The sequence below is a fragment of the Doryrhamphus excisus genome, chromosome 20 (assembly GCF_030265055.1).
Source record: "Doryrhamphus excisus isolate RoL2022-K1 chromosome 20, RoL_Dexc_1.0, whole genome shotgun sequence".
Classification (NCBI taxonomy): Eukaryota; Metazoa; Chordata; class Actinopteri; order Syngnathiformes; family Syngnathidae; genus Doryrhamphus; species Doryrhamphus excisus.
Genome location: NC_080485.1, coordinates 11,964,685 through 11,989,979, shown reverse-complemented (window position 1 = coordinate 11,989,979; position 25,295 = coordinate 11,964,685). Strand labels below are relative to the sequence as shown.

Here is a 25,295-nt window from a genome sequence, read left to right as displayed (position 1 = left end):
ATATTGATCCAAAATTGGAGAAGAACACAGCATAATCCAAGCTTTGTTAAAGTCAAAGTCAACTTTATTGTTAAATATGCTATACATGCTCGACATACAGCATATGTAAAATTTCAGTCCCCCGGACTCCCGGTGCAGCAGGCAGCGGTGTCACTAGGTTCTGAAGACGAGGGGGCTTAGCCCCCTGGAGATGCTCAGGATATGAATGAATGTTGTAGACAGGATTTTGAAATCCAAAAAACAAAAACAAACAAGAACCGGGATATAACTTTCCCACTTTGGACAGATTTAGTACAGATTTAGAGATACTCAATTGTTTTAGGCCACCATTAAATTTACACAAGTACACACAATTTACACTGCAAAACCACTGCTCAAGCTCTGCAACCATTTATATACCACCAATTATATAATAATCATTATTATATTATTAATTAGCCTATTATTATTACTATCATCATTATTCTTCTTCTGATTATTACTATTACTTCTACTAATAGTAGTAGTAGTAGGCCTGCTTTTGCCCCATTATATAAAATTTGTCAGAGATTTTTTTTGCAAAAAAATAAAATAAAATAAATAAATAAAAATCAATAAAAAATATCAAGGGGACAGCAGCCCTAAAATAGGCCTAATGACACCACTGGCAGCAAGTAATAAATTAATAAAATTAATAAAAAAATAAGTAATAAAATGACATTAACTAAACTGAATAAAGACTAACTTCAATACTAAAGTGTCAAAATGTAAATGTTCTCAATTACTCCTGTTTATTTGCTATTTGTGGATGACCTCAGAACATAACTCCTGCGAACAACATTTTTTTAGCCTGTTTACACAAAAAGTTTGGACACCCCCATTTTAGTTCAAAATCACCAAGAAAAAAAGCAGAAAGAGGATTAGTCATTTTTGTCAGATTTAGACATTTTCATTTTCACGTTCCTGTAGGTGTCAAGGCCAGGGTCCTGATACTTCTTTGTCCTCATCATGGTGAGGTCATCAGCCAGCCAAACAAAGGGCTGATGGGAAACCAGCCTTGCAGGATGAGTCAGTGGATGGGGGGGTACTGTCTTTCCAAGGATGTGACAAAGCATCCGGCATGCAGCCATGTGGAGAATGTGGGCCCTGTGGGGTGAAGTGGTGCTGCACAAGGTCTGATTGAGAGAGAAAGACACCAGTGGGACAGTTTATTTTTTTAAGGAGGGGTAGGGGGGTGTTTTTAGTGTGTGTGGGCTCACTAATGCATCCAATAAGAGGAAGGGAGCAGCCGGCAGGAGACTGAGGAGAGGGACAGGAAGAGAGAGCGGAAAGGATTTAGGGTAACACCCAGCTGTCTACCTGCCTCTCTGATAGACTCATTGACAGCCAAGTGTGTGTGTGTGTGTGTGTGTGTGTGTGTGTGTCTCTCTCCTGGGGTGTCATGGCGAGGCGGCGATAGGCAGACGACCAGACTCTACCGACTGTCTGCAGTGTGGCCATCTCATTCTCAGTAAATACAAAAAGACTGAGACAAGGTGGTTAGGAGGACGAGATGAGGGGACGGCGGAATCAAACAGGCGGTCGCAGTGCCAACGTACAACCCATGAGAACCCGCTTTGAGGATATGTGATGTCTCCTCCTCATGGTCGCTCTTTCATTTTGCCATCCCGTTGACCTTGCAGGTCTTTGATTCCCTCAGTGCAGAGATGTTGACTTATAGTGAAGATGTCACACTCTGTTCAGATGGCGTTTTTATGGAATAGAATTACAGCAGGGCATCATTTACTTGGATTTCTGAATGAACTGTTAATTTACCTTTTACCTAAGCCAAACTCATATCATTTCATCCAGTTTTCATCCAGCAGGATTACTATTGGAACAACACATCATCAGTATGATGAACCCAGATCACGTTCCCTAATAATACATTCTCAAATATGTTTCATCTAACTGGCCGATACGGCACCTTTTGTTATCAAGCCGATACCAAGTAGTCATCGTTTTTACTTGAATGCTAATACAATACTTATTTAACAATACTAGAAAACGAATACAATTATTCCCTTTTATTACATGCAATTATTTGTGCAAACGAAAGTGCAACAAAAGCAAAAACTACTAATGGTGCTAATGGAGTTTGCAAACAATTTACAACAACGGGTAAATATGACAATATCAACAATGTAACAATAACAACGCAAATATTTGTAGAAATCGTCATTAAAGAGGTGAAATATATCCATTGCATCATGCTAGTGGATACGGATACTCTTGGTAATCAATTCCATGTAACACATTTAGCAAGATTGCATCATGCAATCAAATAAAATAAGAAAACATGAAATAAAAACATACGCCAAGGTAAAGATTAAATGTATATTTTATTGGATATGCTGTTAATTGACATTGTCATTTGTGTCGCAGGAAAATGTCACATTATGGCTTTCGCTTTAAGAATATGGAAGCCCAATCAGAAGGTGTCAGTCACAAACAGCATTAGCATGGACTTTACTGACAATCTCATGCAAACATTCAAGGACGTTTCTTTGCTCCAGGATCATTTTAAAGGGCATTAGAGGCCGAATATGCCTGAGGTGAAAGGTCAAGTGCTGGTTGACTTACAGCAGCTGCAACTTTTCATTAATAGTCGGAAAAGGCCTACTTTCTGGAATATTTCATATGTGGTAATATTTGATATCTGGTGAAAACAGTTTGTTTTATGGTAATTACAAATAGGTGCTGGATAATTTACATATTTTTTTCATGTTTTTTTGGCATAATACATTAGCATTTTATCAGTAGCATATCTTTGATCAATTTCCAAGGCCTGGCTGAGACAATTAAATCAGCAAATATGAATTTAAAGCCTATAATTATTGTTATAAAATGATATCTGACTGTACGGTTGATACTGGCCACAGTTCATAGTTTTAAGTGTTTTTTTAGAACAGAAATAATTCCTGGTGACGTAATCCAAAAGCCTTGAGGGGGTTGGTTAGTTGGTTTGCTGCAGGTCGACCAACCGGTTGCATGCAAGGCTAAAAATAAACTGGAAAACACAAAAGATTTCTCAGGGATGTCAAATGACGTGGGGGGTGCTGGATGTTTTCCTGTGTGTATGTGGGTGGAGGTGAGGTTGGGAGGGGGGGTATGCGCATGTCATAAAGAAAAAAAAAACAAACAGGAGGTGCAAAAATGTGCGTGGAAGCATCCTCCTGTATAGGAAGGAAGCCCCCATGTGGAGGAGTGCTTGAGGGTCAAATAGGAGCCGTGGACGGCTCTCTTTAACCCCGCCGTGAACCCACGACCTCACCTTCCGACTACTTCCCATTACCTCTGCACGACACTCACTCACACGCACTGTTTGGGTGCGGGGGGGTGGGGGGGGGGGGGAGAAAATACTCTATGATGCTGCAACAACACACCTCTCACATAATGTACCCTACACATTCTACTATAATATATTATAATATATTGGATATATTATAATTTCCTTTGTTTTATTAAAAAAATAAATACTTTTAATTGAATTTCATATTCGATTATACTAAATGCATTATAGAGGGCATATGAATATATGAAACAATTAACATAAAAAATGTGATCAAAATATCAAAATGAAGCCTCCTAATTCATTATTTCTATGTTTTTTTAATAATAATTTCAGGTTACTTTTCTATTTTCACTAAGTTAATGTCGTCCTATTTTTAAGGGCCTTAATTAAATGGGGGTCAATCAAATGAACCCCAAGGAGGCTTCAATGGAAGTTATTATTGCAATGACTGGATTGTGTATTTATTTGTCATTTATTGTTATCCTTGTGTCCCTTTCACTGTAATGTCCAATTATTATTTCGCATTTTTCCAGTCATCCCAGTAGGACCAGTAGTATGTATATCTGATAATATATCAATAATTCAGTCAGAGAGGTCTGTGTGTGTAAGCAAAATATAAAAAGCAGCTTTCAGTATGATGAAGCCAATTAAGTCAGCATTATTATATTTTTTATGCAGCATAACTGGACGAGATCTGATTGGAGTGAAGGTGTAACTGGGAGTGGATTTCTGGCATGCACAGTGTGTGTGTGTGTGTGTGTGTGTGTGTGTGTGTGTGTGTGTGTGTGTGTGTGTGTGTGTGTTCCAAAGTCGAGGGTGTTTATGTGATAAATGTTAAAAGAGGACAAGTCAACCGGCCAATGGGTGTAAAAAGGTCGTGGGCGCCTGAGATGAGACTTGGGGGTGGGGTCTTCACACACACACACACACACACACAGCTGCCACGCATAAATGTTTGATAAGGATGGATAATGGCTGCTGCTTAAATCCACGCGACGTAAACATCGTGGTCTCGCCGTGACATCTGCCACACGCGCACGCATAAAAATAATAATAATCATCATCATAACATGTATAAGAAAAGGACTCGCAACACCAGAAGACGATAATAAGTCTGTGAGTCAGAGGACCACCAGTAAAGTATGTGTGTGGCTTTTAGGAAGAAATTGTGTATGTGTGTCCGTGTTCGAGTCCCACCAAGCGAATGAAAACACGATGGTCTCAATGGCTGTCGGTGGGTGTGCGTGGGGAGAGATACAAAGTACTGATACTGTTAGGACAACAAGAACTGAGACATAACACACACACACACACACACACACACACAGGAATAATGACGTCGTTCAGCCTTGAGAAACAACAATCTCAATTATTATAAAATTAATTTGATTTAGGTTCATGTAATTATTATTATCATTATTAAGTAACTAAAGTTTAACAAAAACTAGCTATTTATCCATCTTTAAATTGTATAATCACGCTCCTGACATGCATTAAATAAAGAAAATATGAAACTATTAATAATTATGATTGCATCATGACGTCGAATAAACTTATTTAAAAGTTAAAATGTGTGAATTTTGATTACTATCCAATAAATTCCAGTACAAGGGCTGTTTGAAAAAAAAATGTGTCTTTACAAAGATGATCAGTTTTTATTGAGTATTAATTTAACAACATTGTCTATTGCACCATTACAGCCGTTTATATTTTGCTGACCTCATATATAAGAGGGATAAAGTATTAGAAATAGACCCCAAAAAGTAGCAACATGAGTTCTCAAAACAATTTAAAAAATTATAAAATTCATAGTTATGTAATTAAAGTCATGCCCCCCCCCAAAAAAAATTTAAGTCATAAAAAAAGTCATAAGTTACCTCCTCCTAAACTCATTTAAAAATGAGCACATTAATTAAAGCATATTTAAGAACAGTAAGATTTATTAACTAACCTTCATTTACACACACACACACACACACAGTGCTGAAGTTTTTCTTTTTAACTTCTCCAAAAAGTCCCAAGGGAGCGGTTGGATGGAAGATGACACCGAGCCTCATATGTAAAGCTGGAGGCTATTCATCTGATATATATATATATATATATATATATATATATATATATATATATATATATATATATATATATATATATATATATATATATATATATATATATATATATATATATATATATATATATGCTATATTTATATGTCTCCGCATCAGACCATCTACCTGGAAGACTGAACAAGCAGGCCTGCATGGGAAGGATTCCCCTTCCTCCACCACTTCCTCCCTCTACACCAAAAATACATCATTAGAAAAGACTGCAATGAATTGAAATATTTATGATATCTTTATTTAAGTTCTTACTACTAATTTTCAGACATGTTGAAGTATAAATGTGATGTTTCATGGAATTTGTCAAGCTAAAGTAAAATTCCCATGCTTTTTCCTGTATCAAGGCTAGAACTATAATATCACATCCTATAAATAATAGTCACAGTAGAGCTAAATAACAATATGTGTTAGTAATCTCATTTTCCCCATAATAAAAATGGCCATTTGGGGTACGTATCATCTCTTTTGAAAGTTCTGACAATTTGACTTATCACATCATGAGCCAATGAGGAACTTTGAAATCTTGGAAACTATTCCATGAGCTTATTAATAATAAATAAAAAATGATGTCCTGTAAGTCAAATACTGTAAGCACTTTATGTGTAATCCAAAATGTAGGAGCTGGGCCACCTGTTTGTGTCATGGTGCCAGAGGAGTCCTAATTGATTTTTAAGTGGTGTCTCTGGAGGTGGGGGGAAGGGGGGGGGGGGGGGGGGTCCACCACTCGCCACTGTTTGTACCTGAATTGAAGGGCACTGATGTGCGGATGGTATGGCTTTGGTGGTGGTGCTACAGGGAGAAGGGGGGTGGGGGTGCAGCAGGTGGAGGGTGGTTGCAGAGGGAGGGGCCTGACAGAGGGCACCGCCCCCTCCGTTTTGCAAAAGTGAACTCGCGTCTGCAGAGGCAACATGTCAAGCCTCATTCAGGCAACAATGGCGGATCTGTCATGCATGCATCATACAGCTCACCCGGCTCTACACACGCCGATGATGATGATGGTGATGGTGATGATGATGATGATGATGTGAAACAAAAGCATGCAGACCTGCAGTGAAAGATGCAACTCAAACTTGGAGGCTTTTTGCTGGCAGCTTCATTAGAAGTTGACACAATGTATGAATGTTAATGCTGAGGAGAGGAAGAAGGAGCGAAGAGGGGGAGGAGCCCTCATTAACTGTCGCTAACAAGCCGTGTAAATGCACTGATTGGACAGCTCCGATACAAGCGCCCTGCCCTGCCAGGAAGTCCCCCTAATGAGAGCACACAATGCAAACTATACAGCAGCACAAGAGCAGGGGGGGACTTTAGAAAGTTGGCTTGAAACTCTGCTTTAATACTTGGGTGTAAATATAGGATATATAATATATATATATTAGCCCCATTCCAAGTTGTTGTGGTTTATGGCGTTTATATTTTGAGGGCTGCAGCTCTTCAAATGCCTTTATGCATAATGCACGTACAATATAATAGGATGATATGAAATTAGGCTTCAAAATAGCTGCGTCACTATGACCTCTAGGAAATATGAATGTAAATAATGTTCTAAAATAAATGTAATGTAAATAAAATTAAGCAACAAAAAAAGTCAAATGTTTTACTTTTACTTTTACTAACCCTTTTTAAAAAAGCCCTTTTAAAAAATATATACATTTTGCACATGTAACATGCAGACAAATAAACTTTTATAAAATTATGAAAAATAAAGTTATATAACAATAATAATAATAATAATATAATAACAATAATAATAAATAAAGTTATCACAACGAGTCTACACATTCTCAAATAAAACCTGCAAACCTAACGTTACCAGCTCAGAATTAAATTGACAAAAATAATGAAAATCATAATTTTAAGTGTTTCAATATTTTTTTAAACATTTTAAACATTTCTTTAATCATTTTTTAAACGGCAATACTCACATGGTGACGCTCTTTGCATTGAGTCCTCTCCACGATGGCTCAACTACAAACTAGACCAGAAGGAAAAAAAGTACAAATAATAAATTCATATTAAAAAAAATCTTCATACATATGCAGCCATAAAAATATAAATCCTTTAATTTAATAATGCAAAAAAATGCCATGCACATACACACACACCAGCATGCAAAAATACACAAGTTAAGGAAGCGATCCAATAATGAATAAGTCCTAATTCAGTCTTTACTTACCGTGGCTGTGCTGCTTTATGTGCACGTTGTGGCCACGCAGGCTGTCTCTCTCCTGTGTGCACGCGCGTCAGGGAGGGGCGTGCACGTACACATCTGCATGCACACACAAACACACACAGAGGTCACAAATAAAACTTGCTACCTTCTTTTCACTTTGACACATTTCTCCTGTCTTTGCACTCCTCCCTCACCGATGACGTCACAGCAGCTTTGTTTATTTGCCGTATACACGGAACAGGACGGCCCTTGCAATAAAAGCACTAATTGGTCAATTAACAGCCATCATTGAGCTCCCGAGTGTCGCAAAGCAAGCCGCATCGGATGAATGTTATATTAATTGCGGAATGAGTGCACTTTTAACTTATATGTGTAAGAGTTGGACGTCCCATGCGCGCAATCAACACTGCAGTGTTTGTGTTACACTCAACATAAATAAATGCACTGCCTGTGCATTCAAGACTAACACCCACCCCCACCCCCCCGCTGCTCGGAACATTGAGTAAGCCCTCGGATAAACACACAATTAGCGGCAGGTGAATAAACTTGTTTGGGGGGGTGTTAATTACATGCTTAACGTAAACAAAAGGCGCGTAAAAGAATGTGAATTAGCACTCCCATGCCCCACTCCCCATTCTCTCCCCTCACTCCCTCCATTCAGGTTTTGCATTTCACCTCTTGTCCACTCTATAGGAGTGATTTCCGAATTGCCTGCGAGGGGCAACCCCACCCCAAAAAAGAGAGAGAGGGAGAGAGAGGCTCCACTAAAACATAATGCTAGATAATACCTGCAGCTTTGCTTTCAATGGTGGACACCTAAATTGGTGCACCAGGAGAGCCAGTCAGGTAAGGAGGCTTTGCATATTAGGCTCTAGTGGTGCTAAGCCTTCACTTGTAACTTCATTTAGTGTGTGTGTGTGTGTGTGTGTGTGTGTGTGTGTGTGTGTGTGTGTGTGTGAGGCTTGGCTTTAACCCCAGCGTGAAAATACCAGCCTTTTACTTCCAGTCCAGGGAGCTTTCTCCAAACGGTGCCACTTGGAATTACCCTTCCTGGATGAGCTTCAGGAGAGTAACAAAGTGGACAGGTTGGGTCCTAACACTAACACACAGACACACACATACAAATAAAGAACACAAATATCCTTATCCTGCAGCTACGTGGTCAGAATTATGTTTGCAAGTAGTATAATGTTTCTGCTGCGTAAAAGTCCACGCGTAATGGGTGCATTTACGCACAAGAGGATAAGTCTAGACTCACTTTACTGACTTGTGTCCAGTCCAAGCTTCAGTCTGTGGTCAGCTCAGGAGAAGGTGCACATCTAGAGAGAGAGAGGGAGAGAGAGAAGGGGGGAGTTTTGAATTCCAGAATGATTTTGCAGCAAATGCGGCTTAGGATCATTATGTCAGCTTTCTGGAAGGTGAGATTAGGCGTCTCGAATCGTGCACGGCCCCCACGCAGCAGCAGCTCAGCTCTCACAATGCGCGCCACTATTCGCCCCGGCGCGATTTTAACACGCTGTCTAAATATGAGCCGCAAACATGAAAATCACACCGCCTCGGCTACCGCACTAAAGCCGAGTCCTGTGACCGAGGATGTGGACATGGATCGTGTCTTAAAGCATTAGCGGATCAACCGGCTGCTCAAAAGTGCCCCCATGAGTGAGTTTTCGAGCACTTGACTTGCCTTTAATCGAGTATTGATAAAGATTTGGGCTTGTAAACGAAGGGGGCCGCGCCGAGAGGCGGGGGTGAGCGGCGTCAGAGTTCAGACTGCACCGGGACCCGCAGCAGCCGGTGACCGTAGAGGGAGAGCCGGCCTCTATACGGTGCCCCATCCTGACCTGAATTCAACTGCAAAAAAAAAAGACACAAATAAAACAAATAAATAAGAAAATCGGCACGAAAATGTTGCTTTGTCCTCCCGAGTTGCGAGCCATTTGCGATTTAAAGCCTCCTGAGTCGCCTCCCTCCATCCTCCTGCAGGCTGCGCGTCCTCCCTTTTTCCGGCTTGGAGGAGCCTCGTTAAAGACGGCAATAATATTCCACCCTCTAATTGCTCATTCCGCGGAGAAGGCTACGGATGTTAGGCTGGGATAGACGGAGGGAGGGGCGGGGGGGTTGCCGTGGAGATGGAAGACTCTGATAACCCCCCGTGTGCGCGGCACTGGTGGTGAAAGCCTCTCGCTACGTACTGGCTAATGATTGGCACGCTTGACAGTGATTGGCAGCGCTGCCATGGCAACGGCGCAGCGACACCAAGAAGACCAATAGAAAAGGGAAACAAAATGTTTCAATGCTACACTCAACGGCGGATTTAGGGGGGAGATATTATGAGGCTGGTGTCATTAGGCGATAGCCATTGAATCATTCGATCTCCTTTTTTTTTCGAGCAACTTCGCCGTGGCTCTCGTCGGGCGATTCGCCCCCTCTTTTTTCTCCATAATTTTGGTTCGTCTCTCAGGTCATTTCCATGGTTTTCCGATCGCCTTTAGAGCTTTATCCCTCCCATTTCTTCCTGCCAAACTTCGCTGATCGCCCCCTGCTCTTGGCGAACAGCGCGCCCGCTGCCCGGTCCCCGGAAGACTTGTCCATGTTCCAGCTACCCACCCTCAACTTCTCCCCGGAGCAGGTGGCGAGCGTCTGCGAGACGCTGGAGGAGACCGGGGACATCGAGCGGCTGGGTCGCTTCCTCTGGTCCCTGCCCGTGGCCCCCGGAGCGTGCGAGGCCATCAACAAGCATGAGTCCATCCTGCGCGCCCGGGCCGTGGTGGCCTTCCACACGGGCAACTTCAGGGACCTCTACCACATCCTGGAGAACCACAAGTTCACCAAGGACTCGCACGGCAAGCTGCAAGCCATGTGGCTGGAGGCGCACTACCAGGAGGCCGAGAAACTCCGCGGACGCCCTCTGGGTCCCGTGGACAAGTACCGGGTGAGGAAGAAGTTCCCGCTTCCTCGGACCATCTGGGACGGCGAGCAGAAGACGCACTGTTTCAAGGAGCGGACGCGGAGCCTGCTCAGGGAGTGGTACCTGCAGGACCCCTATCCGAATCCCAGCAAGAAAAGGGAACTGGCTCAAGCCACTGGACTCACTCCCACACAGGTCGGCAACTGGTTTAAGAACCGGAGGCAACGAGACAGAGCCGCGGCGGCCAAGAACAGGTTGGTGGATTTGCTCTTCTTCTTTACTTCCACTCGAAAAAGGGACACAAATACGCGGGTTACAAAAAATGGGCTCCAGAGTACCGGGGGAGAGTGCTCAGGCTGCCCGGCTGGAGTGGATTTGCAAGCCCGCCACATATCGCTGGCAATCGTCAGCAAAAGAAAACATAAAAACACACAAGGTAATCTGCTTTAAACGTCCAAAAGTGGCGCAAACATTTCGTGCATCTACTGCACTGCTATTTCATTGAACTTGCACATTATGACTTTTAATCATAAGCAAACAATATATGCAATGTAAACATACAAGAACAATAAAATGATAAAATACGAAATTATTCTGTTGTGGTTTTGCAGAATTAGGTGACTATTATTATATTTTCTTACTAGAAGTGAATATGATCCTATTGTATTACTCTATTTTGCTACATTTTGGACGATATGACCCTTATTGATTCAAAATAATCAAACATTAAAAAAAATAGTTTTGTGATCAAAATTATTCTCCACCTTTAACTAATTGTTTACAAAGTAAATCCCACATTGTGTGTCTATTACAACAGTTACGGTAATATTTATTTCATCTCCCACTTCACACTTTTAACTGCATTTATCATTTTTTTAAATGTCACCCTGCATTGTTATAAGAACGATTATCCCTGATTATATTATTGATATTAATACTTAAATCCTTATGAATAGAGGCTATATTCATAACATTAAGTGTGGTATCATTCCACTAATAAAAAATGCTACAGTTGATTAAAAAGACACACATACACACAAACACACATACACACACATGCTGGAGATGAGCTAAGCCATATGAAGACTATTTCTAATGCTTTTGCTAAATGAAGAGATAGATTTCCACGCTGACATTATCCCGCCACGGTGAGTTTATGATGATGAGTGGATTGGGGATAAACATTTAGGATGATTGCAATAAAGTACCACGTCACTCATTCATGCAACACACAGCATAATGGGGGAAAATGCAGGATTATTTTGGTTGACGGAGTAGGGAGGAATAGAAAATATGATTAGTGCACCAAATATTGCAGATATTTGGGGAAATGTGTTTAATTTCAGCATATTCATGTGTGTGTTCTGAGGGGGGGACACTCGCTCCAAACAGTGCAGTGTTTTGTGATGGAGGCATGCATGCATGGCTGGGGCCGGCTAGGGGGTGCAAAGAAAAGGCGACCCTTATTTTTCAGGAGGGGGCACGACGGTGAGGAGGGGTGTCCGTGGTGAAAAGAGGGAGCCTTCTAAAGTCTAATTGCCATTTCTCTCATTTTGCTGCAAAAAACTCACCCCCTTCCTCTCACTTGTCCGCTACAGGCTCCAGCACCAAGCAATAGGACCCGCCGGCATGAGGTCCCTCTCGGAGGCCGGCCTCACCCCTCACAGCTCGGCGGAGTCGCCCTCCACCGCGGCCAGTCCCACCACCAGCGTGTCCAGTATGACGGAGCGAGTCGACACCGGAACCTCCATTCTGTCCGTCACCTCCAGTGACTCGGAGTGCGACGTATGATACGCAAAAACAACACAAAAACACACAAAAAACACATAAGAAAAAAGAGAAATATTTACAGGGAAAACGGACCTGAGAGGAAAAAAAAGACTTATGAAATATCGACGATGGGGGGGAAAGGACCGATTGATATAAATATTGAATAAAAAGAGATAAAGCACGTTTTTTTTTTATTAAAAGCGCTTTCAGAAAGGACACACGCCTCCTCATCAAAGTCCCCCACTAGACTACTTGCATGAATATTTTGATTTTCTTCTTCATTTTGCATCCAAAGTGCAAGATGATCCTCCATCAGAAGCATCCATCAGAGGGAATTTAACATTTTCACCTTTTTTTGTGATGATGATGATGTTGCTGAAGCAGCCGTCACGCAGACAAGATGCAATCCCGTTTTTCCCCTTTTTTTTTGTTGTTTTTGTGTTCATCAGACAATCATTTCAAGTCGTATATAAGCACCTTTTTGTTTTTGTTTTTTAAAGAAAAAAAATATCCTGTCACTGCCTTTGTGGGGTCAAAATATGTTGATGACTGTATCAGATTTTTATTTTTTATTTTCAAAATTTTATATGGAATGATGTATATAATATGTCGAAAATAACGCCATCATTCTCCCGCTGTGTAATATACGTGTAGAAATATGCTTGTACATAATTATTGCCCCCGCCACCCACCTTGCCCTTCTTGTTCTTCCTCTCGTCTCATTCTCTTTTCTATCCCCCTTTCCTTCACTTTTCTTGGTGTTCCTACATAAAATATTTGTTGAAAACTTAAACCACTTCAGTGCTGAGGGCCCGTTTGTTGTTGTTGCATATCACAATAGTTACCCCTAAAAATATTTACCCTATAATAGTGTTTTTTTTTAAATAATGAAATATAAAATGTAAATGAAATGTTTCCCCATCCGCTTAGAGCTGCATGATAAGTGGCTAAACACATGTTCATATTGGATCATTATTGGATTGTGGGGGCATTAACGCTCATCTCTGGCTTAAGGCTGCAAGCACCATGCAGGTTACACTGTCAACTCACCTAAAAAACCTCCTCTTCTCCTCCTCTCCTCTTTTTCTGGAGCTGGAAACACACAAGAACAAAAAAGACTTAATTCTTATTTGCGTCTGTGTTCATTGAAATAGGTACATTCCCAACACATGTGACCTATGCTGCACACATTCGGACCAACGACCGTGCACTTAAAAATGCTGAGTGCCATTTCCCCCTTTTGTTTACGCTTGCTGGTGAATGCAGAAATTAAGTAAACGCGCCATTAAATGGCCTAATCGCGATGGGACTCCTCCCCTGGCCCAATCTGCCATTGTGGCCCTCTCAAAAGAGCTTTTCTTCCCGGGACGACAAGCATTTCCCCCCCTCTTTGCTCCTCAGAAAAAGAGGGGGGATTTCTCCCCTGCAAGTCTCTTTTTTTTGCGGCTAAATCTCCAAGCAATCACACTACAGTTTGTTACAGGACACTTGCAGCATTTTTGTGTGTGTGGGGGGGTGTTTTTGAAGGCTGTCCCAAAAGCAAAAATGGTGTTAAACACACACTAGGAAAAGTCTACCTGGCAACTGTACTCTTTGGGGGCCAGAATAATGAAAATGAAATATTAACTATGAGATGCATAAGGAGGAGACAGCATATTTTAATGGAAAAAATAGGACCTATTTTCACTAAACGTTATTTCTAACTAACAGTATTTAGTTGGACAAAAACATATATGCTAAGCGAGTATCGAAGACATTCAAATGACCACTGACGTCGATTATCATTACTGAAATGATTAAAATCGAAATATCTTTTTGAGTACTATACACACAAGTTATTCAAGTCTGAAGCTCTCAAATAAAAATTATTCAAAATAAAAATATTAATAATAAAATATTATTTAATAATATTATTTACTCAATAATATTTCCCAAATACAGTACAGGCAACTTTTTTTTATCATTAGAGATTGTTATTAGGAGTGATGAACCACTCGTGAATAAAAAATAAGCATTAAGGGTGCCTCACTTGTTCATTAGTCCACTTTTAAATATTTAACTGAGCTTTGTGGAGTGAAATATGGTCATAAAAGTATCTTAATTAGGATTTAGTGATGTTTTAAAAGTGTTAAAATGTGTTAAATATGTTTCTGTTGACCAATGAAGGCATCATGGAGGTTTTGGGCGTGTCACTCCAAACATACGTCTAAAAGTGTATGCGTGTGTGTGCTCGTCTCTGTATGGGGTCATGAACAGTGTGTGTGTGTGTATGTGTGTGTGTGTGTGGGGTGGGGGGGGGGGGCAAGGTAGGGTGGGGGTCGTGTTCGTGATCTGTCAAGTCAAATATGGATCAGCACACAAAAGAACTTAGCGAGGAGTAATCTGTGTGTGTGATACTTACACGAGAGTCAACGACAAGAATGTGAGACAATCGGGGTGTCGAACATTACACTACTACTAGTATGACATATTTAATCTCTTTTTCACCTTAAGGCATCTTTTATCTTTTATTACTCCTTATATTGTTTTAATAGTCTTTGATGAATGAGCTGTAGGCAAAGTTCATGTATGGCAAACTATTATTATCTTGCATATTCAAGTTCTACAGTTTCTTTCAGTTCTTTGACTCTTTATATTGATTGAAGTGTCTTTGTAACATTATTTATAATTCCTTTACATAAATATCCCAAAGTTAATGTATAGGGGAAGGTACTACACTAATACTTGCTAAAAAGTTTACAGTTTAACAAGTTACACAAAATACCTATTAATGTTTTACTCCTCATACTGATTAAAGTGGCATTGATGCATGAGCTATAAACAGTATAATCCCAAGTATGGGAACTACTATAGTATATATTAAATAAATTGAAAAAAGGTAGTGATTTTGGTACACAAGCCTTCTTACATAACTTTTACTCCTTGTATTGATGTATGTTAATACACAAATTCGAATTCCTTTACATAAATATCCTACAGTTAATGGACGAGAACCTACTATTTTAATGTATAACAGTTTTTTCTAAACGTTTCATGTTTTTTTTTTTTTACACAAAAGCCTCCTCATATTGATTTACAATAAGTATCTTTGATAAATGATGAAAAAAAATTCTACATACCCATCCCAAAGGGGGTTATGTAGAGAAGGCAGGAGGTGGTTGGAATCTGATGGTGATAAAAACTCGCCCTGCCCTTGTTTTTTCTCGGATTTCACCGCTTAACTGCACAGAAGTTTGCCCATTGGTGTGTATTCATGCAGCAGCAGCAGCATCAGCTCCTGGTCAGTGCAAATAATGACACTGATGGACCTACATATCTTCCTTAATGCTCAATATGAGCCTTTTTTGGTTTCTGCTTGACAGCTGGGGATATTTTTCTCCCTCACATGAGAGTGTGCATTACTTATTATGCATTATTGCTCATAGGACATAACATTAGGTAGCCCTAAGTAGCCCCACTCCAGTGTAAACAAAAGCATTTATTGTAGGCATGTACGATAATAATGGGTACCGAAAAAGTACAATATCGGTTGATATTGGTATTGCAATCATAAAAACCGATGCTGTATACAACACATATGTGTTCATTCCACCACAGGAGATACGTCCTGTTACACATATCGGTATCGGAAATTGAGAGTTGGATAATATTGACATATTTGGCAAAAAAGCCAATATCGGATATCCCTAATTTATTGTGTTAATGGTAATGATGCGTTTTTTTTATTGACACCATCTATCTGTCCTTTTGACTCATTTGTGAGAGGCTTCCACCCAAATATTTGGGACAACTCTCAGTAGGATGCAGTGCAAATCTGCACGATAATAAGAAGGCAGATTTTGTATGCGGATGGTATTAAACATTGCATAAGTTAACATCTCTGCTTGTATTGGGATGGGCATATTTGTACTATATGTGGAGAAATAGTGCAAAATCATTAACTTGGATAAAACTATGATATCATTTTGGCATTCACATGGCATAAAAACATTAAATATCTCATATTATTAAAAATTGACTTGTTTGTGCATTCACATTCAATTATTTTAATATATAAGTAACAAAACTACATTAAAAACTTGTAAACATTTGTCACCGATTCATGATTACTGCGGAGTTTATACTGTATTGGCTGGGGTAGGGGGGGTTATAGCATGAATAAACGACCCCCTTGGGGGCTGGTGTAGCTAATCAAGTGTCCAGTAAGTGTCTAGTGTGTACTACAATAACACAACAAACATATTTATATAAATATGTCATATGATGCCATGTGGGAGTCAACTTGGCAAGTTACAACATTACACACCATGCACTTGCTAATTGTTTCTCTGTTCAATGGTTGCTGAGGGGTTAAAGGGCAGAGATGTATAGTGGTGGTGTGTGTGTGTGTGTGTGTGTGTTATGCAATAGTCTAGAATGCCTATTAGCGTGCACCGCTATAGCACCAGGCTCACCTTTTTAAAACAAGCACAACATGAAAGCAACCCAGCTCTGGCTTATACTCCAGTGAGCATAAACCTTGCATCCACTATGTATGGGTGGAGGCTGTGTGTGTGTGTGTGTGTGTGTGTGTAGGCCACTGGGTGCAAGCTGTGATCTCTCGCCCTGTGCACACCGAGCAGACAGAGGGCTGAGCAGCTTAAATAGAGCCCGAGCACCTGTGTTTTCTCCCGCCGTTCTCAGGCCTTCTTACGGCGTGCACGGCCACTTATACTCACATGCACGCAGACGCACGCACACACAGACGCACATAACACAAGCATATGTTTGGCATTTAACGGCAAAACATATTCCCCCTGCATGCAGCCATCTGCCCTGTGTTTGACATTATTCCCATTAAGGACACATGCTAATTGACTTCTAGATCAACCTAGCAGCACCACATTGCACAAAGGAACATTTTACACTGTATTGATTTATTAACATTTGCTATAAACTCACCCGAATCAACTCCAGTCCACTCTTGCCACCTTGTCTGCAGCCTAAAATGACAAAAAGTGTGTGTCAGATGTACAATGTAAAGCCAAACCTGTAGTCCAATGATTTCTTCCAATATGGATGAATTTCTGACATGCACATAGCACATTTAAAGCATCAATAACAGACATTTGATTAATTTGAAGAGAGGCCAAAGCCTCCTGCTGTGACGTATGAGCATTTTGCACAGTAAGCCCAAACAAAAGGTCAGGGATTGACTGGGACTCGGTTGCCCTTATCAATTCATCCCCCATTTACTACGCTATGGCATGGATTACGGCAGCAGAAAGTCCAATTTTGTACACACACACACAACACATGCAAGCTAAGCTGTGAGGGCGGGAGGGCATCTTTATGACCAGAGAGCAGCTGGGAGCCAATCGTGTTCCTTGACTGCCATCTAGCGGAGATATGATGAACTAATTTAGCTGCTCATTTGAATTCACTCATTTTTTAAATTTTAATTCTAATTTTTCAAATATGCACTCAGTCTTCAGACATATTAGGCACAGTTTTTGGGTGCTAAGTAAATATATATAACTAGATTTCATTTTCTTGGAAAAAAACAGCATATTTTAGTAAAATTGCAAAACTTTATGATTTAAAAAAAGTGTGTGAATTCTAATGATAATTAGCAATCAAAGGTTGAGATATTAAAAACAGTTCAGATATTTCAGACAATTCAACAGTCAATGAGAGAAAAGCACTTCCTACGTGGACGTAACTACTGTATATCAACTTTGTGTAGAGACTATACACATAGTGCGTCTATATTTCATGTCAGTTGGGACATGAACGCCACACGTTAGCAGCACACACACAAGGGCAGGCCAGTGAAGTTAAACACACACACACACACACGTCCTGTGAGTCATCAAAATTTGATGTCATAAAAGTCAAATGATGTTGGGACAGTGAAGCATCTTCTCCATTTAGTGCAAGATCAGAGATTCCGATGTGTGCAACGATTGTAATGGAACCCGCATCCCTGCTTCATGTGTGAACACCGATACCCTGAGACCTGCCATGCAGGAACACGCTGACTGACTGACTGACAGACGGGGAGGGCAAAATGGCCTCCACTGCCGCCATGAGACTACAAGTCGGAGCAGAGGACCAAAGCCTGGACCCTAAGTGAAGCTATAGTACTTCTATTATCTCGCTTTGTGGCTACTGAAGTGTCCTAAATTTGGGATGGAGATCAGGGAAGACCTGATTCGAATCTCCACCCGGCAGTCTGGTCTCCTCCCACATTCCAAAAACATGCTAGGTTAATTGGCGACTCCAAATTTTCCATAGGTATGAATGTGAGTGTGAATGGTTGTTAGTCTATATGTGCCCTGTGATTGGCCGGATGAGTCTGGTGTGGAAGAACTATCTCAGGTCTAACCTCGGTGACCCCTGACTTCACAAAGATACCAAAAAGACACATTCTAACATCTTGCCGGGGGCGTACAACATCCGACCAGGTGTCCCAATACTTTTGTTTGTACAGTCACATGATCCTGTTCATAATTCATCATTGCTGTTCCATGTGACAGAGGAAAAGAATCTTAATGACTTTCATAGAAGCATGGAGTTAAAAGATGCATGAAAATATATCTTACTATACAATAAACCAGCACATTGGGGAGAGGGGGGGGTCCCTCAGCTAAAACCAACTGTTTTGTCCGACCGCTCGTTCTATTTTTAATGCCTTCCTGTACATGAGTCGCAACTTTAAAGTCGGCCCAAGGTCCCGAGGTGCCCCCCACCCCCACCCCACTACCCGGTTGGTTATACACATGCATTATTCAAGCATCGTCCTCCATTCTGGCTCACACTATCTTGGTCCAGCAAGAGTACAGTCCAGTCCAGAAAGGGTAAATATAGCCCACCCCTTTATGTACCCTTCTGCTGGGCCTGCAACCCCAAAGGTGGGCTGCAAAAAAGTAGCAGGGCTTACACAGGCATGTGAAAAACCACTGAATCCCACATTTTGGAATGTCATGTAACGCTTCTACTCCTCAACCGTGGGACATAAAAAGGCAGAACTTTAAAAAGGCCAAAACATGTACCCCTATTGTATTGTCTGTGCTATTATTTTTCTGAGAAATACGCCTCATGGTGGCGCTGTTATTCAACCCCTAAAATCGTATGGACTTGAAATTTCTCACACAGCTAAACACACTGTACAGAAACAGCCACTTTAGCTTAGGGGCATGTAGTCTTGAATCGTTTTTTTTTTTTTGGGGGGGGGGGGGGGGGTATTATGGTATTCTTCTCATAATATTACACATTGCAAAAAATACACTTTTTTCTTTCATATTTGAAGCCTATGCTACTAAAATGACATTTTTCCTCATAATATTACAAGTTTATTCTACTAAAATTCTGACATTTTTCACTTAATATTTGGGCTTTCTCATAAAATTTCAGCTTTTTTTCCAATTTATGCTGTTTTTTTCCAACTATTTTAATTTTCATCTTGTAAATTTTCTTCCGATAAATAGGAATTTATTTACTTTATTTTTGTGACATTAGAACTTCCCCATCCTAATTTTCTGAATATTACAACTTTATTCCTCATTTTCTTTGTTTCTCATGTTACATTATTTCAAGAGAGCCTCTTTTCTTTAATATTTCAACTTTATGCTAATAAAAGGACGTCAGTTGATGTGAATATTATGTTATTCTTTATTTATGGCTTTTTATTGTGATATTATATATTTTTCATAATATTTTGACTTTTTACTGTGTTTAAAATGTTTTTAAAAGTTTACTTGTTAAATCATATTTTTAGAATGTGCCACGGACAAATAAAAAAAAAACAGCCACGGGCCGCAAACGGCCCCCAGGCTACATTTTGGGCACGCTTGCCTAAGGGGACTGACAAGCAGATGGGTGTAAAATTTGAGCAAGTTTGGTTGAGAAAGCAGTGGCGTCTCTGCATTTGAAAATAAGGAACATTTCTCTGTACTGTACTTACATGTATGCTAACATGTCTTACAGATAATTCTGACCTTAACCCGCAGGAGGCGCCACATTCCAATCTGTCAGCTGGACAGAATGTCTTTATGAATCCTCACGTGTACTGCTGCTGTCTTACATGTCTCATGATGTGATGATGGCCTTTAAAGCCCGCAGGAGGAAGATGAGAGAGAAAGAGAGAGAGGTGGGATAAAAGGAAGAGTTCATTCAGTCATTTAAATGTCATGTTGTGCTCCTATAATGCAAACACCGCCATCTGCTATCATGCATTACTTATGCAACGTTTACTGCTGCCATTAGTGTATGCTGCCATCTAGTGGTAAGTCATACCTGTATCAATTATATTCACACACGTCTTACTGTAGAGGAGCTGCTGTCTTCTCGTCAATTAACAAGTCCACAACCTGGAAAACAGAAACCAAAATTAAAGTTAATCCACAGACAAATCACATCAGCAAGACACAAAGTCTATGACATAGCCTTCTAAACACGACATAGCTCAATTAACTGAACAATATGATATCAGTGTCCCAATAATACTGGGGCTGTAGTGCAACATCAATTACTATATAATACCGTAATAGTAATAAATACACATTGATTCATTAATACTTATTTTAATGATCTGTCAATCAGCATACATCAACACTAATCAGTCAAAGTAGAATTTTAGTGCAAACAAAAAAGTGTGGTGAAAAATGAGGTGGCATGACAAATATTCACCACCAGAGGGCATCGTGTGCCTAACATGTGATAACAAGGAGCACACCGACGCATTTTATCTATAAAACTAAAGTACATGACCTTTCCTGTGCAAAAAGTCACAATCATATGTATATAATTACAAAAGTATGCTTTCAATATCTGATTTGTGATATTACTGTACACTGAAAATGTGGAGTGCCATTTACTTGAAAAAAGCTAGGTAACAAATTGCACACACAATTCCTAAGTAACTTTTACTTAAGAAATATTCAAGTATAATTTACTTGTCAGCAAGGATTATTTGTTTAATTAAAAATACTCTTTAATATTACTTGAGATGTACTGTCTTAGACACAAAAGGTACTTTCTTTGCTAGTAAATTTTACTCAAAACTACCTTTGAATCTACTTAACAATCCATTTAAATATACTCACCTTTCAGGATTGTTTAACTAGTTTTCCCTTACTTCATTTGGAGCAATTTGTAAGTAATATATACATGAGATTTAAGCTACCACCTACACCACTTTTCTAATATGATTGTGTTGTATTTCTTTAAGATGACCTTCTTTGAATTAAATGAAATTATCTTAACACATCTTTTACAAAACATTCTTTCAAACCAGAACACCATTACTACATTTGTTGTACTTGCCGGCCACATTGAATGAAAACATTTGGCAGAGGGGCCATTTATATACGTATGTGGTCATCAAAAGGAAGGACATACTTGATCATGGTGCACAAAAATACAAGGAAGAGGAACCTGTGAAATAAATTAAACATTTCATAACTAAACCAAAGACCTGGCTTTGATTCTCCGTTGCATCTCTGTGTGGAGTTTGCATGTTCTCCCCGTGCATGTGAGAGTTTTGTCCGGGTACTCCAGTTTCCTCCCACATTCCAAAAACATGCTAGGTTAATTGGCGACTCCAAATTGTCCATAGGTATGAATGTGAGTGTGAATGGTTGTTTGTCTATATGTGCCCTGTGATTGGCTGGCCACCAGTCCAGGGTGTACACCGCCTCTTGCCTCTTGTCAGCTGGGATAGACTCCAGTATACCCCCACCCTAGTGAGGATAAGCGACATAGAAAATGAATCAATGAATGAATAACTAAACCATTCAACAGCTGTACTGTGATCTTACCTCGTCTTAAGCTGTTGAGACCAAATTCTTGAGCGTCAACGTCCTTCAATATTCTGTGAAATGGATCAAGAAATTATTTTAATTATGACAACAATACAAAACCTAAAATCATCACAATGGTTTCAGATTGCGTGCACATTAGTCTAAACTACAAAGCTGCTTGACATTATTTGTTGTTTTTTAAACAAAGCACTCAAAATCAACTTAGTTTTTAATACAAATATTTATTCATCTGTGTCTTGAAACCTAACCTAAACAAAACTACAACTTTCAAAATAACAACTTATGGGTAAATCTTTTTTCCTCACTGTTTACAGACTAACGGGATATTGTTGAGGAACTCCATTATCCAACTCTTTAAAATCAAACTAAAACTTAACAATAGGCTAAACTGCCATTTACAGATTCAAATAACCATACACGTATTATTGTAATGTTACCTTCTCAGTCAGGCGTCTTTGTTGGTGCAAGCTGCTGCTTTACTAATATGTCAAATTAAAACTAACCTTTATTTGGTTATACTTGGATCATTGGTAGAACACTGATGACACATTGTTCCCGTAAAATATTCTTGACAGGTGCCGTAAACTAACCTGGCTCCAAAATTTCTAATCCTTCCAGGCAGGTTTAAGTCATTATTGATATTGATTTTCAGGGCCTGAACAAGCTCTGCTTGTTGCTGAAATTTTGCAATTCAGTTCCTATGTTTCCACTTTTTGGTGAATGGAATACTTGTCACAAACAAAAACTCCCGCTCCCTCACGGTTATCCACAAGACTCAGGTCGATAGCATACTTCAACAAATGTTTAAGCTAGCACGCCGTTCCCATGGCTTCGAGGACACTGCTGCTGCGCGACCGCCAAAAATAATCAAATAACATATATGACGAATGAATCCTTACAGATTTGATAAACATAAAAATCTCCTGTTATGCAACCGAAAACACATCCACAAAGCTTGCAATCGATAGCTAGCTAGCTAGCTGGCAGGCTAAAGGTAAGCTAATGCTAACGTCGAGTATTTCACATTATAACAGTGACTTAAACAGATGAGGAAAGGTGACAGAAAAAAGTCAGAACAGCATATGACATACCCATATGACTCCACATCGATTAATTTCGTTGTTAAAGACTGTTCATGTCGTATTCCACCGGCTTCCCGTGAAAACATGGCGCCCTCAAACTTTTCCTCGGGAGTGCAAACGATCCTCTGACGCATGCGCAGAATGGCCAAAAGGTGGCCAGGTTCACTGCTGTTACCTAAGTACATTTTACGATCTGGTATCAGGTTGTAAAATCAATACATTAGTTCTGTAAATATTACTTGGTGTCAGTGATCAGATTTACATATAAATGTGAGGATACAAAGTTACACAAAAACATCAAATAAGGCATTAAATAAAGAGTGAGATTTTAGAATAAAAGAAGTGAAATAATAAATCCTTGTAAATAAAAAATCATATTTGAGGTAATAATTACAGGGCCAAAAAAAATCTTTTTTTTTTCAGTGTAGCATGGCTAATATACAAGTTTTTGTGAGGGCTATAGTCAAAATAGCTATTTCCCATGATGTCTGTTGTTAGCTAGCTCATATTAGCTTGTTTTGTCACTCTTCAATGTACAGAAAAGGGAACTAAATATAAGCCAGCCCACTAAAATTACATTCAAAATTATTATTTTTTTGGTTAAGGAAATAAATTACCTAATCAATGTACCACACAGTCATAAATCCCCCAGACTTAAAATGTCATTAAAAGAACAGAACTCTGATTCATTTGCAGGGAAAGTATATTTCAAGCTAAAAAATAAATAAAATAGCTATAACTTCATAGATACATACAAATAAAGCATTCACAAGCTAGCGAATGCTTATTTAAATTACGTTTTTAACGAGGAAGAAAGGTGTTTGTGTACCTGATGGAGTAGCCATACTTCCTCCTCCTTGTGTGTATTCTCTCCAGCTAAGGTGCTGTTACCGACCCCGACCGCTAGATGGAAGCCGTGCTCATTCCCCTCGCCTCAGGAAGAGAAAGAAACCAAACAGCTAATGCAGTCTTAAGCACCAATATATCACATCTTAGGTGAATACAATACAGTACAGTACTGCACACACAAGCACATGCATTTCATAAAAACATAGCTAAAATAATACCACTGTGTGCTCATTTAAGGTGGCCTTGCTGAGTTCAGTGTGGTGCAAAAGGAAAAACAAAGTGTTGCTAATCTTCACATTAGACTAATTTAATGGGCTGGGATCAGGTGACAATGGCTGGATACGCCATTAGAGTTACCATAGTAGGTAGGGCCCCCGTCTATCACCTAAAGAAAGCTATGTGCATGAACATGTGTTCCAGAAACTTGTTCCAGAATGTGATTTCAAAGGTAAAAAAGACATTCTTGATATTATTTATAGATGCATCTCAGGCCAGAGGAGGCGTCTGCATGGTGACCTTTGACTGCAGCAATGGGCAGCCACACGAAGCATCAGTCATCCTCAGCCATCTTGCTGTCTTTTTTGACTGTAACGCAACACCACACACACACACACACACACACACATATATATTTTTTATATATACAGTATAGGCTTCTGCTGTTTTATGCGATGCACAGAACACAAGCAAAAATGTTCAGCAGAAGGGCTGAACTTTTTCTGTAGATGTGTAGAATGTCAGTCAGACCTCATTCATCATCACGTTAGTAAGTAAAATGTCCCAAAACAAAGCCCTGTCCAGCACTCCAACAAGTCTGGCGGAGCATAGTTTTTACTGTGTGCATCAGAAATATTCCATTTCATATTGTGTGTTAATTGCATGTATAGATCAAATATGATTAGCTGATTAGCCTATGGCCATTTGTGGCTCATTTGTTATTGTAAGGCAGCCCATTGTCCAAATTAAAACATAACAAAAAATGAATAAATAAGATAGCAAAAGGGAAAAAATAGACAAAAAAAAGACGCAATGTAAAGAGAAAAAGGCGAAATGTTGATACTAATAACTGATAATCTAATAGTTTTTAAATATACGTAACTTTTTTCTTAACCTTTTAACAAAATGTTTCAAAAACATATATAAAATAAAATAAAATAAAATAAAATAAAATAAAATAAAATAAAATAAAATAAAATAAAATAAAATAAAATAAAATAAAATAAAATAAAATAAAATAAAATAAAATCCATTCTTTGATTGTCAGGATGCAGCCATCAGTG

General features: G+C 39.5%; 1 protein-coding gene and 1 long non-coding RNA gene across 4 annotated transcripts; one reads left to right on the top strand and one right to left on the bottom strand.

Moving 5' to 3' along the window:
* Positions 1-94: 94 nt before the first annotated feature.
* Positions 95-23,297, bottom strand: LOC131108071 (uncharacterized). 3 transcript variants are annotated; one of them, XR_009120394.1, is made up of 10 exons: positions 23,176-23,297; positions 22,082-22,134; positions 20,559-22,003; positions 20,261-20,369; positions 17,223-17,263; positions 12,083-13,373; positions 8,862-8,922; positions 7,607-8,702; positions 7,356-7,405; positions 95-1,154 (listed from the first exon to the last, which is right to left on the bottom strand). It is a non-coding gene; the product is annotated as an uncharacterized LOC131108071 (long non-coding RNA). The 3 variants fall into 3 exon arrangements; XR_009120392.1 differs by lacking the exon at positions 95-1,154 and having other exon boundaries at positions 5,502-7,405; XR_009120393.1 differs by lacking the exon at positions 95-1,154 and having other exon boundaries at positions 5,502-7,405; positions 7,607-8,662.
* On the top strand, positions 9,602-16,791 carry six3a (SIX homeobox 3a). The gene is made up of 2 exons (XM_058058824.1): positions 9,602-10,765; positions 12,110-16,791. The coding sequence occupies exons 1-2, from the start codon at positions 10,074-10,076 to the stop codon at positions 12,300-12,302; spliced, it is 885 nt and encodes a 294-aa protein (XP_057914807.1). The 5' UTR covers positions 9,602-10,073; the 3' UTR covers positions 12,303-16,791.
* Positions 23,298-25,295: the final 1,998 nt, after the last annotated feature.